Here is a 20,072-nt window from a genome sequence, read left to right as displayed (position 1 = left end):
GGTTATTTTGCCAGTTTCCCATGGGTCTAGTTAATTGGACATAGTTTTGCAACCATGAAATACTGGTTTAATAAAGTTCAAGAGGGGAAACTATTGGAACTAAAATTGAGTACTTTTGGAGATTTTTTTTTTATCCTAAAGGTAATACAGGGGGGAATTTCTGTAAGAATGGTGATTACTACTGGGACAAAGAATGGTAAATTCACTTCAGACACACTCTACTTTTAAGATACTGATATTTGTTCCTCAGCTCCAGATACATAAGTGTATAAACACGCTTTTTATTTTCTTTTCTTAGTTCCTGGTACTGTTTTCTTTCTTGCATTTTTTTTTTTCTTGCACATACTTTGTAGCTTTCTTTACAGGATAACTCCTATCAGAGCTGGCAGTTTTTTGGTTTTTCCTCCCCTATACAAAATTGTAAACCCTAGTTCGCATTGAAAAGTTATTTATTGTCTGTATTTTTTAAGACTTCAATCAGAAACCAGACAAGCTGGAATCGTCCTGGTGATTTTTTTTTTTTTTCAGTTAAAAAAATAAAATATTCTAATAAATGTATCTCCTAGTGCAGTGTCTGAATTCAGGTATTTAGCCATATTCAGTGAAAACGGCTTATAGGGCAGTGTTTGGAAGGAAAGACTCACTTGAGCGTGGCATGAAAAGGGAAAGAAGGGCACGGAATCGCTGTGCTATTTACATGAGAGGAGCGACGGCAGGAGTGCAGGATGCCGGCGCTCTCCCTCTCCCGCAGCCGCCGGGCGCGGTGATCCATTCACCTGCATTAACTACAGCTCCCATCAGCCCGGGCGCGCGGCTGCCCCGCCGCCGCCGGAGCCGCTGCTCCTGCCGGAGCCCCGCCGCGGGAGCGGCCGCGCTGTGGCCGTGCCCAGCTGCGCTGTCCCGCGGCGGCCAGCCCAGCCGGGCCGGGCCGGGCCGGGCCGGGCCGGGCCGGGCCGAGCCGAGCCCGGGGCCGAGGCACGCCCGGCCCGCCCGGGCCTTCCTCGGGCGCCGGCGCCTCCCCGCCCACTGCCGAAGATGGCGGCTCCGTTGGCGGTAAATTCGGGTAAGAACAATCTGAGCGCGGGGCCGCGGCTTCTCCTCCGCCTCTCCCGCGGCCGTCCCGCTTCCCGGCCGCTGCCAGTCCTGCGCCTCTCCTCCGCGCCCGCGGAACGGGGTGGCCGCCCGGGGCAGGCCGGGCGCGGCCAAGCGGCGAGGCGAGGCCCGGGCGGGCAGCGGGGCAGCGCTGCGGGGCTCCCGGTGCGGTTTGCGGGGTGCGGGCAGGCGCTGGGAGAGCGGCCTCCCGTGCGGCGGTAGCCGGGCTCGGCCGCGCAGAGCTGCCCGGCGACGGAGCTCCGCGCTCAGAGCTGCCGCCGCGCCTGGCTGGTCCTGGCGGGAAGTCACGGCCGGCAGCCGAGGCCTCCTTGTTTAGAGGGGACTGTGGTAGCTCGGTGTGCACGTGGTTGCGCATCACTTCGGCATTAGGCTCATCTCCTAATGCTGTGTGGTTTAACAGGGAAAAGAGGAGTATATCCAGAATTATGCCCTGCTTTCCACGTATAGTGGCATTGAGTAGTTAGAGAAAACAAAGCCCCTATCCCTCTTTAGTCTTCCTTCTGTAAGACTGAACCAGGTCACTTCTTTCAGCTTCTCATTCATCCTGTTCTCTGGCTCGCTATTTCAGTGTCTAGCTCTGAGGAGCCAAATATTAGACACAGTATGTGAGTGGAGGACTCCGAGATGCCTAAATAATCACTTACTTGCATCTGCTGGCTACAGCTGTTAACACAGCTTGGAGCCTGTAGGCAGCCTGTGCTGCTGACTGGTCAGCTTCCTGTCTGCCAGGACATTTGGGTATTTGACACTTGGGTAAAGCTGCTCTCTAGAAGTTCCCTTGGTCCCCAGCCTGTGCAGTGATTCTCTGTTGGGTGCAAGATAATGCATTTACTCTTGTTGAGCTTCATTAGGTTAACAGAAGGAGAATGGAGACCCTGTGAAAAACAGTTATCACTGCAATATAGGCCAGAAGGTCTGTAAATAAGGTTTTGTATTTCAATAGTGACAGTTAATATTTATTACTGATTCTAGCTAATAGAATTAAAACATCAATTCCTGTGGCAAGCAAGGAACAAATTTTACAGAGATTTTTTAATCTCACTGAATGGATTGCATCCCTGTAGCCTTACAGAAAAGCAGTAATAAAGCAAAGACTCTTAATGAAAAACTATCGCTTTGTTGAAGTGAAAATCGGAGTAGTTCAAATGAAACTATTTTATGAATTGCACAGCAAGAGAGTCCATAGCCTTATAATTAAAAAACACTAGGGGAAGAAGGAGTTTTTTCCAGGAAATACAAGAGAAATTAAAAGGAGATATGGCACTAGAACTAGTAAGGACTTTGCCTTAGGTTAGAGTGTATTGTTTGTGGGAGCAGATATATAATGGTTGAGTCTATCCCTTGGCAAGGTGTTCAGGCACTTAAGCATCAGCTGCTACTGTTGCCAAGAGAAGCAACTCACCTTATCTTTCCTTGCTGCCCCCAATGGAACAGTCTGCCTTTCTAAAACTAGTAATAATAGAGCAGCTTTAGTGGGAAAAAGTCAGCATGGTTGCTGAAGTCCTACCTCTTCCTATTCCAGGTGCCTGCTCCTTTCTCTGCAATAATCCATCTTTGTGCCATTGCAGAGCAAACTGGGTTGTAGATGTGATCCTGGTGAAAATAAACTCCTTTTTGGATTAGATTTTGGTTAACAAAGTTAGATCCTTAATTTATTCTAATTCCCTACGGTACGTGTGTTTAGGCTGGTGCAAAGCAATTACGTGGTAGGGACAAAAGTAAACAAATGGGCCAGGGAAGTAGTTGAACAGCTTTTGGTAGGCACTGTGGTTTGCTGCTGGTGTTTATTTTTATTTGGTAATGTAGTAAGAGTGAAAAGACAATTTCAAGTGGAAATAAATCTGGACTCTGAAGTTGTGTGGGACAGCCAGTTACAGCTGAGCATGAAATTATGCATCCAATAGTAGCTATTTCTAGGCTATTTCTAACTGTACAAGTTAAAACACTGAAGCTCGGTAAAGGCAAATTTATCCTTTTTTTATTGGTTGGCCTGACACAGCCATTCTGGCACTGCTAAATGTGTTCTCTCAGTCATTTGTAAATTCCCATATAGCTACTCAGCATGAATGGCTTCACCATTTAAGTATGGCAGTCTTTGATCTGACACTCTAGAAGTACTTTGAAGCTTAGGAGATTGGCATTTTGATTGTTGGGAGGGATATCAATTTTAGTTGGAGTAATCAAAGGAGTTTGTGCTCTCTCAATGGAGAATGTTTTTCTCTGATTAGTGAGGCAGGATTTCACACACCTTCCATATATGACTAGCTCAGTACACACTGGTTCATCTCTGACAATGTAGGAGCAATGAGGGTGATTTAAATAGCTTGCTTTTGCTTAAACCGCTTTTTGGTTTTCCCAACTTGCTCACTCAAGTAGTAATCTTTGGAAATGGTTGAAACAATTTTTCTTTAGCCATCTGCTGTAATGCAATAGTATTGTATATTTTGATTTGATGGATTGTTTGGCTAACAGTGAAGGTAGTCCTTTTCTGGAGTGTTCTGCAGAAGTGGTAGGGTCACAGTCCTGGAGGGATTTAAATGACATGTAGATGTGGCACTTGGGGACATGGTTTAGTGGAGGACTTGGCAGTGTCAGATTAGGGCTTAAACTCAATACCCTTACAGGCCTTTTCCAACCTAATACCTGTATTTTAAGTATTCTTGTAAGATGACTTTCAGCACCAGAATTTAGGTGTGTACATAATCTTTTTTGGTTCTTTACTTCCCTAAAAGCATTTAAGTTTTATATCAGACCATTGTTGGGTTTTTTGTTTTTGTGCCTTAGGAAAGGAAAATATGCTTTTCTTGATGGGTGTAAGAGTATACTGACGTGCCAAGAGTAACAGTAAGATAAAAAAGAGTTTACTTATTGAAAACAATATAGAAATAATTTGTTTTCTTCCTTTCTGTATTTCAAACACATTGTTTTATTTCTTCTTTTAGCTGCAAGCTTGTGGGGTCCATATAAGGACATATGGCAGACTGTTATGAATGCCATTTGGAAAAGGCAACCTGAAGCTGTTCATCGTCTCGATCAAGTTTTAAAGAAGCACAAATCTGACTTCATTTCTCTCTTCAGAAATCCGGTACTGGACTAATGCTCTCTTTTGGGATGAGCTGGAGAATTGATGATTTACTCAGTCCTTTACTGTTGTCTTACATGCCATTTTAGACCCTATCCATTCTTTTCATGTGACATTTTTACATTACATAACACAGATGTTTTATACCAGTCTTGTTCTGCTGTAAGAATACAAATAGTATTAAGTGGGAAAAAATAATACATACATATTGTATCTTCTACAGGATAATTTTATCTATGATGTTTTTTTTTCTCTCATTATTTGAGTGCTATTTTGAAAGGAATAGTAAAATTATCTGATGATCCATCAGTCATGTATTAACTTTTTTTGTTACTCTTGTGTGTCTGATGTAAAGTGCAAAGCTATTTTGTCTTTGGTTTTGCTCATGTTTCAGTCAGATTAACAAACATGCAAAACGGGTGAACAAATGAATTTAAAAAATACAGAATGTGTCTTGTTCAGAATGCCAGATAATATGAAAAAACTCTTTTTTTTTTGGCTGGTGGATCATAAGGTAGTAACTAGAAATAAGTCTTCTTTCAGTGGTGTAATTTCTCCAATGGTAGATGGCATTTTAAAATTGAAAGGTTGGAAAATTTAACAATCAGCTGTAGAGTTTCATCTGTATATTTTAACATCTGGAAAAAGAATGATGTAGAAAATAGATGTGAGTAACACAACAGTTCTGATCAACAACCCAATGTCTTTCACTGAGTTGATACCAATTCCTGCTGAGGATTGTATCAAAGTTTACTTTCAAACTAGTATTTTGAGTAAACTAAATGTCAGCACTGATTGTATAAGATTATTTTTTTATATTCTCGCAAAGAGACCACTGCTGTCCAAGCATAAAGCATTTTTAGGATGCTGTCTCTTTTTAAAAGCACTGCCTTTGTTTTTATGATAACAACCTAACCTGACAGAACTGTATTTGTGAGGAAGGATAAATGTGTAAAGCTTTATTCAGTATTTGATCTTGCCATTTGGAATAACTTCCGATGCTTTTTTCTCTTGCAGCCAAAAAATGTTCAGCAGCATGAGAAAATTCAGAAAGCAAGCACAGAAGGAGTTGCTATCCAGGGTCAGCAGGGAACTAGGCTTTTGCCAGAGCAGCTCATCAGAGAAGCCTTTATCCTCAGTGACCTCTTCGATATTGGAGAGTTGGCAGCTGTTGAGCTCCTTCTAGCTGGTGAGAAGGGAAAATATTTAAGATCTGGAGAAATACTGCTTAAATAGGGCCTTCTTATTTAAGTGTACCTTTAAGGTAAATACATGATACATTGAAGGCTTTAGCTTCCTAATACAGAATGTTCTTAAAAAGAGATTCTCTCTGTAATGTCATATGGTAGTAGTGTTGTGAACCCTAATGTTTGTATGCTCTGCTATTGCAAAGGGAAGTATATTCTGAGGAGGTTTTATGATTTACTTTCTGTATAATTGAATTTAAACATAATTAAAACATGATAGAGAATTTTTGCATAAAGCAGCATAATAGATACTGATTCTTCAAATTATGTATTAGTTATATATTGTTGTGTGATTCTGTAATCTAATAACTGATAAGTAAGAGAAGTGTTCTGGAGAGTGACACATTCTTTGTGTAGAAGATTGATTTTAGAATCGTTAAGTTAAAATTGTTAGATGTTATTACTAGCTACTGTTCATTAACTTGAAAAATTCATTAAAGAAGTAGATTGCAAGTTTGTCACCTTTGGAAAGCCATCTTCAAGTCAGGCTCACTTTCTGTTTTGAACTTGAATTTTCAGTGTACTTTCAGATAGAAAATTTAATTTTGAATAAAAGATATTACTGTGATAATAATTTTGAATTGATTATTATGATGGATGCATATCAGTGACAAATACCATTTGTACTAGGATGTTTATGGACTAGCACGTGAAAAAAATTTTGTATGTTTTAATAGTTTAATATTAATTTTACCAGTAGCACCCACAATATCTGGGATTTCTTTTGAGTGTCTGGAATAAATCAGAGTGATAGTGAATGACCACAGGTACTTTGAATGCGATATTTGTATTTCAATTAGAAATAAAAAGAGTTAGAGCTGTTACTAAGGCGTATATGTTCACCTTTCTCTGGCTATTTCTGTGGATTTTCATTCACTAGGAGAACACCAGCAGCCTCACTTTCCTGGGCTTACAAGAGGTCTAGTGGCTGTTCTGTTGTACTGGGATGGAAAAAGATGCATTGCCAATTCACTGCGAACCCTCATCCAGTCACGCCAAGGCAAGACGTGGACATTGGAACTCAGGTCTGTATCAGGGTGATGAGCTGATCAAAGCTCTTTGTTTTGAGTGCTTTTAGAACTAATTAGACTAAAGGGAATATGTATAGTCTTGAATTTGCTTTTTTCTCATACCTGATGCAGCTGCTTTCCTGTTTGTTTCTTAAGCATAATCATTTTTTTGCACATATTTTTGTTGGATTATAGAGATATCTATTTTACTTTTAGTTCTTTCATGGTACTTCACCTTTTGACAGCATTTTACTTCAGACATTCTCCCAGTCATTGGTGCTCTAACTAGTAGTCATTGCTCAGTATTTGAGAACACTGCTGTGTTCCATCTTTCTGTGTACTGTAAAAGGGAATTGTGGTCCTGCCTTTACTTCAAAGGAATGTACTATCTACTGATGAGCATTATATGCTAGTATTTTTTGCCTTGAAAAAGAAAGCAGTGCACACTGCTTGCTTCTAAGTTGGCTAGAGAAAGATCAAAAAATGTGTTCTACTGTAAAGATAAATTGTGAGTGCAGTATCTGGACAGTTGCATTTAGTAGTAACAAAGCCTGTGAGTTATGTGTATCTTGTATATAATACTTTTTCCTTTTAATAGAAATCTTAACTAGCTGATCCCTGTTGTATTCTTACATTTCACATTCTTGATCCTACAACTAGCTGAAGACCCTGTATCTATTCAGCATAATGTTTTGAGAGGGCGTTACTTACTGATTAGTGATGCACATTTAGTTGCTTTCCATATATAATTTATTTGTATGTTTTTTTGTCATCAAATACATTTTATGGGATTCATTATTTTAGACATGTTTGTGACTGAAAAACTATGATTAATTGTTATATTTATATTCTTTCCCTTATAGTCAGGAGTTAATTTCCATGACAACACGCTTTACAGATGACCTAATGGAACAGGGTTTGACTCAGAAGATTCTTACACTTGTGTCTCAGATTGATTTGAACAATGAATTTGATAAACTCCAGAGAGAGCGAGGATTGGGCAGTGAGAAACATCGAAAAGAGGTAAAATTCACCGAGCAGGGATATTCTTCTGTGCTGCTGAACACATTAGGATAGAGTTAGACTGCAAGGAATCCTTTACCTTTGCAAAGTCTGCTACTGTCAGAGATCACAGGTACTGCTCCACAGCTTGTGCAATATCAGTATGGGATTCACATTGTTTCATGCATTTCTATTTTGCTGTTACTCCCATATGCTAAGGCATGTCTTATTTTTAGTGAAGAATTGTAATAGTAAAAATCTAAGCCTAATAGTTATACCATGTGTAAATTTCTTCTTTAATTCTGAAGTCTGTATTTTAAATTATCAACATTACCATTATCTGCACTATTGACATAAGAAAAGTAAACTAATTCACAGATTATTAAAACATATTGAAACCAAGATGAGTCAGGTGAATAATTTTCTTAATAATCCAATTGTGTTAATATGCATTTCTAATAAAAAAGTGAAAATTGCTTAAAAATACATTGTTATCTTTGTAGTTCTTGGACTTAATTTACACTGTCACTAACTGCAGCATAATTTTGCTAGCAGGAAGATTTTAAACATTATTGTTTTAATTTTTTATCACCTTTCTAATGGGTAATCTGCCTAAAAATCATTCTGTGTAGTAATAAACCAATTTCCTTCCCACTGTATAAAGAACTAGCCTTACACTTCTGCTATAAATCTAGAAACTGGAAAGAGTATCTTTCTCATTTATCTTAAATTGCCCTAATTTACCTTAATTTCACTTTAAGATTAATTTTTTGGGCAAAGGGAAGGCTGACTGTATCTAGGATAACTGCCAGTGCAGTTGTGTAATTAGAGACAGGGAATGTGCCTTCTGTGTGATACATTTACAGCTATGTTAATTCTGTGTAGATTGGTGTCTCTTGAGCTCAACAGGGATGCTGGTTTGTGTGTCATCATAATTCCAGGTATCTACTCACACCTCCCATGAAATACATAGGAATATAAATGCAATTAACAAGCAGAAGTGTCCTTTTTTTGTTTAGCAAATAAACCCAACATTTTCTGTAGCTGCTGTCTTTAAAGTGATTTTTAGTTTAAGGCAGTCATTATGATTGACTGAGAAGGACAAATTGAACATGTTACCAGAATAGGTATATTCACTGGTTTGTTTTTTTGTTGTTATTTGTTTGTTTGTCTTGTAAAGGTTTCTGATCTCATTAAAGAATGCCGACAGTCTTTGGCTGAAAGTCTCTTTGTCTGGACCTGTCAGTCACCCCTGAGTAAGGATGACACTCTAATCCTCATAAGTTACCTGGAGAAGGTAACAGTGGAAGCCGATGGCTCGTTGGATGGTGTGAACTTGTCTCTTCTCATGGCTCTCCTTTACTGCTTTGATGTCAGCTTTCTGGAGCAAGGGGCAGAGGATCGTGAAGGTAATGCTGGCACCTTTCCCAGAGCGACATTGTACAGATGGATAAATTGTTGTTTAAGCAGTTTTGTTATTGATCAGTAGCAAATTGGCAGGATTTTGCATGTATTTTTTCACATTTGTTTACTGAGTATTGGTTTCGTGTTTTTTGTTGAAGACTTGATGCACCGGCTCCCTCTGCTAGCAGAAAGACAGTACATAGCAACGATCCACACTCGGCTTCAGGAGTCTCAGCCCTGGAAATTACCAGGCCTGCAAGCTACTGTTAGATTAGCCTGGGCGCTGACATTGCGGGGCATATCCCAATTTTCTGATGTGACAGGTAAATTACCCTGAAGTTCAGTTGCTGCACATTAGTATTCAGAGCCTGCAAGTCGTGTAAGTCAAAGGATCTATTACCTTTCTAAAATGTTATTTACTTCCTTAAAACTTTTTCTATGTGAATTTGGTTGTAGTGAATTGAATTGCTCTGAAATGTACACAGATGTAGAAGTAATTATTTACTAGACAGTAATAGTGCCTCATTGAAGTGAAAGAGATTTTAATGTACTGGAAAATTCAAGGATTTAATTTTCAGCTGTAGTATCATTTGAAACTGCTTAAATCCAGAATAGATTCTTGTGATTTTTTTACATCTGTAGATGTTCGACCTCAGTATCTTGAGATGATGAATATATTTGTAATTTTCTTTTTTCCTTTCTGAACCTCACAAACCATCTAGCTTTCTACTACGTTAAAATTGAGTCTACTCCAAATTATTTAATAAAGAAAATGCAAACATTATAATTAATGTTTAATTAAACTTGGTTTGTGATTCTTGGTTGACTGCCTTAGAATTTTTAGGGTAAATGGATATGCACTGTAACATATATTAAAACAGAAAGTTGAGGTCATCATCTGCCATTAATTTATCTTTTTTTCAGTCTAGGTCTCCTGTACAGTAGAAAAAACCGAGCTGATAGAAGCGTGGAAATTTGCATGTCAGCTGTGTATCCTGAAATATATTTGTTTGGTAGTAAATTGTTATTTACTTCTTCCCCTCTTGTGAATTTTGTTGCCTAGCTCTAGCAGAATTCACTGAGGCAGACGAGGCAATGGCAGAGCTAGCGATTGCTGATTATGTTTTCCTGTTCCTGACTGAATCTGTTGTGGCATCTGAAAATTTCTACCAGGAGGAATTTTACATTCGCAAAATCCATAACCTTGTCACGGACTTCCTTGCACTCATGCCAATGAAAGTAAGTTGTTTGTGTGAATACCACTTTTTGAGAAATGTGGGCATCTCTTCTATGTTTCTATTGTTTGGACAAGGTAGCACAGAGATTCAGACATCATGCTCAGCTTGAGCTCCTGCGCTCCAGAAAACTTGTTTGCTTTATAGAAGCCATAATGTTTGGGGTTTGTTTTCCACACTGAAATAGAACGTGGTTTTTAAAACACTTCAGTATGGTGAAATTTGCAAAACTAGCTTTTATGGTGGTAGTGGTGTTTGTTTTACAAGATTAAATTTAAATGAATGCTGACATTCCATTTCAGTTTGGGTTTGGTTTTTTTTTTTGGTTTTTCTCCTGCTTTGGCTCAGATTTTCAGTTGGGTGTAGCTAATTCCTGAAGACGAAGAAAGATGTTCATTATAAACAGGATTTTATAATATAGGATACAAGATCAGATATAATACAGGATACAAAAATCAGACCATTGACTTGCATTCTAGTTTGATATAAACCAGTACTAGTTGTTTCACAGGAAATTGTTAGTAGGCAATTGAGGTATAGCCCTACAAGGCAACTTTTTGTCTTAACTGCTGATAGGTAGTGGTTGGTTTATGTCCTCAGCTGTTTCTACTGAATCTCAAATTTTAGGTAAAAAGAAGTGTCTGTTTTGCAGGATCTTTGTTTTGCTTTGTGTATCTGTGTAACCTTTGTTCAGTTTTACTTAAATCTCTAAGTCAGCATTTTAATTAATTCTTCTGCATAGTTTTTAGCATTTATGGTACTTGCCAGTGATGATTTGGGTAAATATTTTGGTTGCCTGCATTATATTAGTTTAAAACTTGATAATTTGCTTTAGTACCTCAAATAATTCATAATTTAACTTGTCAACAGTTTTTTTCTTGTTCAGTTAGTATAATAATTTAGCTAGTTTGCTTTGACCTTTCCACAGTTATTTCTAGTTCTTAATAATTTTTCATGTTATTTTTAAACTTTTTCCCGATGAGGCACAATTATTTTGCTGCTCATTCTGTTTTGCATATTCAAATATATTAGACCATGAACTAGTCTCTATTGACTGTCAACATGTTTTATTTTTTTATATATTGAATTGGTTGCTTACTTCTGTTTCTTGTTCTTCAATGTCTCCTTAATATTTAACAAGACTTTTAATCTCATCTCTGTTTGCTTTCTGTTAACCTCTGTTGGGGTCTCATGTCAAAAGCTTTTTGAATTTAAAAATAATGTCAGCTGTTTTTTGTTCAGTAATTAGCATTTTCAACACAAAGAAGTTTAGGATGCTGATTAAATGGCTACTTTAAAAAAAAAATTGCTGCCGTACTTCTTGCTCTTCTCTCTTGTTTTTCCTGTGGTATTTATTGACGTGATAATGTTTCTGGCTGAGATAGAGTAACTCCAAAGTTGCCTCAGTTCAGACCTTTTCAAGTCATAAAGTAGCTGCAAGTAGAAGTATTCTTTAATGGTGAAGAAAAATGCAATCCACAGATCTATATACAGGAATCAATATTCTGCATTCATGTTTGCATTTACATTACATGTTTCTTTTCACTCCTTTTGAGTAATGGTCTAGCATTCTTTGAAACTAAGCTGTCTGGCTTTTAAATTAAAGAGTTAAAGGATCTTCCTTTTGAAGCCAAACCAAAGTATCTGGTGCAGTCATTTACAAAAAACTCCCATGATATAAATTAAGGGCTTTTGCTACGCACTGAGGGCTTTGGCAGTAAGCAAGCAATTGACTATAACTTTCAGTGTAAGCTCTTGGGGAGGAGAAAGGATTGAAAAAATCGAAAACTGATTATTCTTGTCATGTTCATGCAAGTGCATTTGCTTTCTTAGTTTTAATAGGCCATGTAGACAATTCCATTATTTCTGTTCTGTTTCATTCTTAGCTAAATATAGACCACTGTTTCTTTTTCCACTTCATAAATCCTGCAGGTGAAACAGCTGAGAAACCGTGCTGATGAAGATGCTCGCATGATCCACATGAGTATTCAGATGGGTAACGATCCACCTATTTCCCTTCGGAGAGATCTGGAGCATTTAATGCTTCTAGTAAGCCTTACTTTCTTGAAAATTACTGTGACAAAATAATTTTTGTGACTTCCGTTTGTCATCTGAAACCCATATCTGAATGATACCATATGGTGCTGGATCTTTTCCTTTGAGGATGTATTTTTTTTTCCTTAAGTATAGACACTTTTCTATAATTTTTCATATAAAGGAATTAATTTACTGCCTTGTTTTTTGATGTTAGTGTAATGGTTTTTATTATTTTTTAATAAGCAAATACTGCATTGTTTCTTAGGTTTGAAGGTTTCAGAGGTTTTACCCCACTGTTGGCAGTTACTCTGATAAACAATTGAAATGTTTAAATAATTCTCATGCATTAATATATTTGTAATGAGAGTTTTGGAAGACTGTTTTGTATTTGCTGTAGAGTAGGCTCAGTAAGGTAACTCCATCAAGGCTGATGGAATTACAAATTCCCTTATATCAGTAGAGTTTTGACCATAAGTGTACATTTAAAAGAATGACTTTCTGTCATATTTTTAATAAAATAAAGAAAATCAAAATAAAATGGAAATAAAAATACTTATATTTGTTTAAATATTAGCTATTAGGGTCTTAACTGCACTTTCAGAAAAACCCATGTTGAAAAACAGATTTGCATACTGAACTGAGGTGTCTTATATTTTCTGGTAATTTAAAAACTTGTATTACTAGTCTTTTAAAAAAATATTCCTTTAGGTTATAGGACATTAGCAGGAAAATTTGTAGTGAAATGCTTTCTTAAGCATTTCAGATAGCTATAGTAAACTTAAATGAAGAAATAAAAATTAGCTCTAAGAAATTTTTATGTTCAGATAGGAGATAAGGTTTCTAATTACGACACCAGCTAACTTGTAAAATTAACGTATAAATTAATTTTATACATTATATATAAAGGTAGGCATATGGTTGTTTAAGGAGAAATGACACTGGTTTTTTAGCAATTATTTAATCCATAATAGTTAAGTAGAAAATTATTAAATTCATTTCATGATTCATGATTCATTTCACTGTGCATTTGGAATTTTGCTGGCTGTCACTAGTTCCAACACCGTTATTTAGAAGTTGTGATTTTCAGACAGTTTTAAGAACTGGAGCACCAGCCCTGCGATGCTTTGCCTCTCAGATGTGTTGAGCTAATCTAGAAGCAGTGCTTATGTTTGAAGTAATTGTTCTTTTCTTCCTGGAGTTTATACTATTCTAGCATCTTCGTTTTTCTGACAGATCGCTGAGTTGTATAGGAAAGACCCCTTTAATCTGGAACTTGCCCATGAGTACTGGTGTCCGTCGGAGCCCCTGCAGACATCCACCATCATGGGCTCCTATCTTGGAGTAGCTCACCAGCGACCCCCTCAGCGCCAGGTTATCTGGATTTTCTTGAGTAATTACTAGAAACTTAGAACTAAAGTAACAAAAAACCTTCAAGCAACAAATTTTTTGGTATCCTTATTACAGATAACCTCTAAGAAGACTCTGTTTTTTCAATGACTGATTTGCATGTGTCCTGCTCTGCATGGCATGGTTGTTGTTGCTTGCCCTAAAATGAGCTACTGCCAGCCATTTATGGTTGTCAGTAAACTTAACAAGAGTACTAACAAACCTCTGTGAAATGTTATTTAGGTTTGATTTGTTACAGCTGCTAAATAGATTATGTTAGTTCTCTTGTGTTTTTTGTCTGATGACTTTTTCATGTAACTGAGAAGTTAGATTCCTTAACAATAAAAAAAACAAAACTTCATTAACTGCAGTTGACAGTATTTTGGGGTAAAAAGTCCTAAGAATATTTTAATTATTTAAAGTCCTAAAATTATAGTCCATAAGAGACAGAACTTAAAATTAGAATGAATAAACAACCTAAGCAGATAAAGCTGACATTCCAAAAACTCTTTGGCTATCTGGGGCACTGTCAGCCCTCATTGCTTCTTGAAGGACTGTGAAGTGCTAGGCAAAACCTTGTACAAGACAAATCAGACAAGACCTACCCAGAATACTGTCAACTTAAATTAGGGCCAGGTGCAAGCAAGCCTAATATGACCCTGAGAGGAACCACTGTGTGTGAGTCACTGTTCAGGTATATGACAAGCACACTGAATTCTTTACTTAACTTGAACTGTGAGATGTGCTAATAATATTCCTGTGGAACATTTGGGAGCTGAAGTAAATTTTATCACTAGAAATACAGAATTGCAGAGTATGTTCTGCAGTCACATGAGTTACTTCGTTTAGTTTCTCTTTCAAACATGTCAGACTGAATAGGCCAGTCTACAAAGGAATTGTCTACCCTGCTCTCATTACGTTAGTCTGTTTTCTTTTACTTCTTAATGTTTTCCTATAATACTCAGATTTTTCCTTTTTTTTTTTTTTAACACTGATCTTTATTTGTTCTAGGTTGTCTTGTCAAAGTTTGTTAGGCAAATGGGAGATCTACTTCCTTCCACAATTTACATCCCATACTTGAAAATGCTGCGGGGACTGGCTAGTGGGCCTCAGTGTGCTCATTACTGCTTTAGTTTGCTAAAAGTCAATGGCAGTAGTCATGGTAAGAGAAGTGTCACTTCAGCTCTTTCTCAACTCCTTTTCTTTCAAAAAGTGTGAAGACTCATTTGAAATGAATTGTGGCCTCATACTTTTAACATTTCATTATTAGTACAAAGGTGAAATTGGAAGTCTACTTGAAACTGTAATCTAAAAAGTGACAGATGAGGTAGTTGGATGTCTGAACACTGTAGTGAGCAAGTCACCTAGTGAAATAATGCTTTTTTTAAAAAAAAACACCATGTCTTAACACCGTAAGAAATGCAGAATGTCAGTGTTGCTTATTATAAAACAAAAAATAAGTAATGTCTAAAAGTTAGCTGTATTTACAAAATACACAGTGTAACTTTCCTGAGTTAACTTTGTTCAGAAGCACTATGTTCATTTAGAATTTTTTGATACACATAATACAATAGCACTTTCTCAAAGTAAGAGATGCTGGTCAGTCCTGTGTATTGCATTAATTTTGCATTGGTCAAATTATAAAAAATCCCCTACTTTGAAGATACAAATAATGCTGCAAAGATTCCAATTCATAAAACAGAAAAATTATTTATACTAGTTCTTTGTATTAGCACCTTTCTGTCTCAAGAAAACCATAAACAAGAAAAAGTCCCCAAACATAAATGATTAATTTTGGATACAATAACTCTCCTTTGAACTTTACTTTTTCCATTCGATAAGAAAGTCTTCCTTTTAGTTTTAGCTACCCTGCTTTTCACCCTGTGGAAGAGTAGAAAGAAAATCTTGTCACCTGTTTGTTGTTTTTCTAGCGGAAAACATCCAAGGAGCAGGTGGCAGTCCTGTCTCCTGGGAGCATTTCTTCCACTCTTTGATGCTTTATCATGAGCACTTAAGGAAAGACTTGCCAAGTGCAGACAGTGTCCAGTACCGTCACCTGCCTCTCCGAGGCATCACACAGAAAGAACAGGATGGATTAATTGCATTTTTGCAGCTGACTACTGTTATAGTCAATTGGGTAAGAAACATTTTATTTGGTTTTCTTTGTTAATACTTTTTTTTTCCTTGCAAATCATCGTCATTCATCTCTGAAATTCTCCTTGACCAAAAAGTATGTAGGGAAAATTTATTTAGCAGTTGTCATTTTATTAGTGAACTCCAAAAGTATGGGAAGCATCAGGAGTAACTGTAATGACCAAAAACTGAAGGTGTAGGTGAAGCAGAAAGAGATGATGCCTTTTCCTTAGTTGTTGGTATTGCTGATTTTTTTGCTTCTTTAACTCTCATGCTGGTAATGGAGATGTCTTTCAGAAGTGAGGTATATTCACAGTAAATCACTATGGAGTAGTAAAGTTCTTTGCCTTTATTTATGAGTTTGAAAAAGCAAAAGTAATAGTTGAATTCTAAAGGAAGTGGTAGAAATTTAGCAAGCAATGTTATCAGCTGTGAAACTTGCCTCCATGGTTATAATTTAAAAATGTCCCCAAACCAAGGGTTTAAAATTATTTGAATTAATTGTCTGGAAGAGAATTCCAGGAGAATAAGATTGCCATGCATAATTTTGTATTGTGACTTGTCTGTGTAATTCTGAATAGTGTAGAATTCTGCTCTTAAATACCCACCAGATTTTGCAGCCCAAAAGTTTTGTGATATAGTGAGATAGCCTTGGTTATGCTGACACAAACATGAGACAGATCAGTGAAACTAAATGTGTTTTTTAAAAATCCTCGATGTTGGGTGGTAATGATAATGGGGTGATCCTGTTTGAGTTGTAACATCAGCATTGGATACGCATGGAGAAAAGGGAACTCTTAAGACTAGTATTTCTTGGCATCATCAAATCATAGTCTGCAATGAAGATAAATTTGTTCTAAGGATGAAGGGAATTACTGGTTGATGAGGCTAGAGGCTTGTTCCTGTTCGGTGGTTCATCTCAAGAGTCTCTAGTGTGCTTATGTGAGTGATGATCCTATTCTTAGATTAAAACAAATTGATGCAAGTTATTAGAGAATATCCAAATGAAGTGTGAGTTCATAGAATATTTAGAAATAGGAGTATATAGAATGTTTGTAATAGAAATACTAATGAAAGTCCCTCTACCCATGCCTGAAGAAGCTGCTTGAACCTAAGTACTTAAAGACTAATTCCATGAATGTGTGTCTACTAAAAAAAAAGTGGATTGTTACAAGAAGCTTGTACTACTCAAATAATTTTTCTGTGTAGATAGGCACAATTTTAGCACTTAGAAGTCTTTATACTCAGCTTTTTGTTTAATTAAAATGGTTGCCTTTGGAATTGTCTACTATTCTTTTGATATTTTATATACTTTCAAGTACAAAGCAGTCTTTGGTACTGAACCATGAATTAGAGATTGAAAGACATGAAAACCTTCAAAGTAATAATCTGCAGTTCCATTTTCTGTTGACTCTGTAGAGTGAGAATGCTCGCTTGGCTCTTTGTGAGCACCCTCAGTGGACACCAGTAGTGGTCATCCTGGGACTTCTGCAGTGCAGCATTCCTCCTATTTTGAAAGCAGAGCTATTAGAAACCCTTACTGCTTTTGGAAGATCTCCTGAAATAGCTGCTTCACTCTGGCAATCCCTGGAATATACACAGGTATCTTAGGCTTTTCAGTGCTTAAAAACGTAGCATCATAGTTTGTTGAAATTGCCAGTAGTATATTTGAAATAGTATTACATTTCCTCCTAAATTTTCTTTTTGCCATTGTTGAATACAATTTTTTTCATGTACTTAATGCTTTGAAATGATTTTGAAAATGACAGTATTGCCTCAGAGATGCCATTGGCTGTGCTTACTTTACATCAATACAGGTTTTCTAACAGTCCTGTTTCAACTGTAATTGCTGCCTTATTTTTAGTTACTAGTAAGAGATCCTGACAATAATGACATCTCACCACCTTTGCTTCCTACTTTATGATAGTTCTTAAAGTATACTATTGTAAGAGATAATGAAGGAAATGTCTTTCCCCTACCCAATATAAGATAAAAATAATGAATGTGAAAACGTGATGCAGATCTTGGAGAGTATAAAGCTAAAATCAAACAAGTGTCAAACATAATCCAGCCTCTCGGACAGAAAAATCTTGTCTTTTTATCCTTTAAAAGGATTTAGAAAACCTCTTCTTAGATCTAAAATGTGATTAGTGTCTTTTTCTTTAACTCCTGATAAAAATGATGGAGATGTACTTTGATTAGTTGAAATGTGTTGGTCTGTATTCATTTCTCTTTCTGTTTTGAAGATATTACAGACTGTGAGAAGTCCAGGCCAGAGACAAGCAATTGGTATTGAGGTAAGAGAGTCTCTGTACTTTGGCAGCCTCTCTGATCATCTGCATTTGGGAAGCATTTGCAGAGGCTGCCTCTCCATGTGTCCATAGGAAACTTTTCTAATAGAGGCTGTTGTTTCACTACTTTGTAATTTGCTTTTGAGCCTGCTTGTAATTTCTGGAGATTTTTATCCATTTTTGCAGTTCAGCTAGTATAAAGCTAGTTCAGCTTCATACTAGTAACAGAACAGCATCTAAACCCTCAAATTCCTCATGACCACTTCTTATCAAGTTGTTCCTCAATTGGACTAATTTTTGTTGCCTCTTTGGTATAGCTCACTTTGCTTCTAACAACAGTGGTAAATAAAAACAAAGTAGGTAAATGTTGAGGCATACCTTCTAGTAGCTCAGAAAGAAAAGAGTATGTGTTGCTGAACTGAAATAACAGTACTGATGCTTTGCTGCTTTTGCTCTGTTGTACTGTAGACAGAAATGCTGCTAAGTTGATTCACTGTAAAGTAGTCCACAGATGATGCTATTATATTATTTTTCACATGTTTCTTCCTTCCCCAAAATTTATGATTTGTCTCATCCTCTTTTTAATGTCCTCCTGGGAAGGTTGAATTGAATGAGATTGAGTCCCGATGTGAGGAATATCCTTTAACTCGTGCCTTCTGTCGACTCATCAGCACTCTGGTGGAGAGTTCATTCCCAGCTAACTTGGGAGCAGGTCTCCGCCCTCCAGGCTTTGATCCCTATCTCCAGTTCCTCAGGGATTCTGTGTTTCTCCGATTCCGCACAAGAGCTTATCGGAGAGCTGCTGAAAAAGTAAGTTTTGTTTGAAAATATTTTTTTTTTCCTTAGGATATAGTTGTTGATGTGGCTTAGATCTGTTTGAGAAAGCTTTGCAAAAATAACCTGGAGCACTTGGTAGTGTTTTGATTCTGTAAACAGGTGATATTTCAACTTATGGTTCAGGATACACTTCAAAGAACCCTGTATAAAATATCTTTTAAAAAAGAAGTTTGTATTTCTAAATTTCACTTTGATGTGAAGGAGTCTGCAAGTCTACTACATGGCTAATGATTTCTGAATATGACATGCCCAAATCTAAAAGTCAGATTTGTCTTTTTCTGAATGTTACCTCAAAAAATATTTTTGACTTGCTGAACCAAGGAATTTGGCTTTTGTTCTGGCTGAAATACTTCTGGATGAAGGCAAATGCTAAACTGTATCCTAGAAGCTGGCTATTCTTGATCTATTCTTAGCTGTGTACCTAATAAAAACTATTTATTGCTTATAGTTACAATATCCTAATATGTATATTGTATACTAAGAGCCAAAAAACTGGTAATAAATCTCTTTCAGAGTTCCCTTTTGACTTAAGAAAGAAAGCTTGGGCTTTCAAATGATTTGACATGATGAAGTATAGTGTTGTTGGTGTGACTATGTAATTTTGAAATGCTAGCCATAATTCTGATCCATTACGTCACTGCATGGTGTGTTGTGTTCTTTGTCATTGTGGCCTTGCTTCAGTATCAGCCTTAATCTGTGTATGATTTGTTTTCTCCTTATCTGCAGTGGGAAGTAGCTGAGGTTGTTCTGGAAGTGTTTTACAAATTGTTGCGGGACTACGAACCTCAACTTGAAGACTTTGTGGACCAATATGTGGAGTTACAAGGTTAACTTGTTCATTTGTTCACTGACAAACAGAATTGTAGATCGTTTTGCTCTGTTTTCCCTCTGTCTTGGGATCTCTTTAATATTGCAAATAAGCTTGTGGAAAGTTAGCCCAAGACATTAAAATAAGAAGATGTTAAAAAAATTTCCACATAGTGTTGAGATCTGCATTGCTGACTTAGTAGATCTTCATGTACATTATTTTCTACTTCTCTGTCCCTGCTAGGAGGATAACTTCCATCTCTTTAATTTCTGATTTGTTTGAAGAGCAACATTTGATACTTGAATACCAGCTTGGTTTTGGCTTGTTCTTCTGGACTTGTTTGGTCTATAGCTAAATCACCACTATTTGTAGGATTAAGTTAAAGCCATCACTGTATTTGAAATAACCTTTACTATTAATATTATTGATATATGAATTATTGAAAGCAGACAGTAGTGGTGGAATTGTGACCTGGAGTAATGTAATT

At 37.0% G+C, this 20,072-nt stretch overlaps 1 protein-coding gene across 2 annotated transcripts in view; it reads left to right on the top strand.

Annotated features, from left to right (window-relative positions):
- The first annotated feature begins 1,025 nt into the window (after positions 1–1,025).
- NUP205 (nucleoporin 205) overlaps positions 1,026–20,072 on the top strand; it is a 46,336-nt gene continuing 27,289 nt past the window's right edge. For both annotated transcript variants that reach the window (XM_077783578.2, XM_085568953.1), the window contains exons 1-16: positions 1,026–1,063; positions 4,056–4,198; positions 5,213–5,384; positions 6,323–6,467; positions 7,316–7,475; positions 8,635–8,863; positions 9,017–9,181; positions 9,922–10,097; positions 12,026–12,142; positions 13,364–13,501; positions 14,528–14,678; positions 15,448–15,653; positions 17,069–17,251; positions 17,896–17,946; positions 18,541–18,750; positions 19,504–19,603. In XM_077783578.2, the coding sequence (XP_077639704.1) occupies positions 1,036–1,063; positions 4,056–4,198; positions 5,213–5,384; positions 6,323–6,467; positions 7,316–7,475; positions 8,635–8,863; positions 9,017–9,181; positions 9,922–10,097; positions 12,026–12,142; positions 13,364–13,501; positions 14,528–14,678; positions 15,448–15,653; positions 17,069–17,251; positions 17,896–17,946; positions 18,541–18,750; positions 19,504–19,603 (2,374 nt within the window). In that variant the 5' untranslated portion in view covers positions 1,026–1,035. The remainder of the gene's footprint in view (positions 1,064–4,055; positions 4,199–5,212; positions 5,385–6,322; positions 6,468–7,315; positions 7,476–8,634; positions 8,864–9,016; positions 9,182–9,921; positions 10,098–12,025; positions 12,143–13,363; positions 13,502–14,527; positions 14,679–15,447; positions 15,654–17,068; positions 17,252–17,895; positions 17,947–18,540; positions 18,751–19,503; positions 19,604–20,072) is intronic.

The sequence above is a fragment of the Lonchura striata genome, chromosome 1A, assembly GCF_050655825.1.
Source record: "Lonchura striata isolate lonStrDom1 chromosome 1A, ASM5065582v1, whole genome shotgun sequence".
Taxonomy (NCBI): Eukaryota; Metazoa; Chordata; class Aves; order Passeriformes; family Estrildidae; genus Lonchura; species Lonchura striata.
The sequence above is the reverse complement of the archived record's forward strand: the minus strand, read 5'-3'. Positions and strand labels throughout refer to the sequence as shown.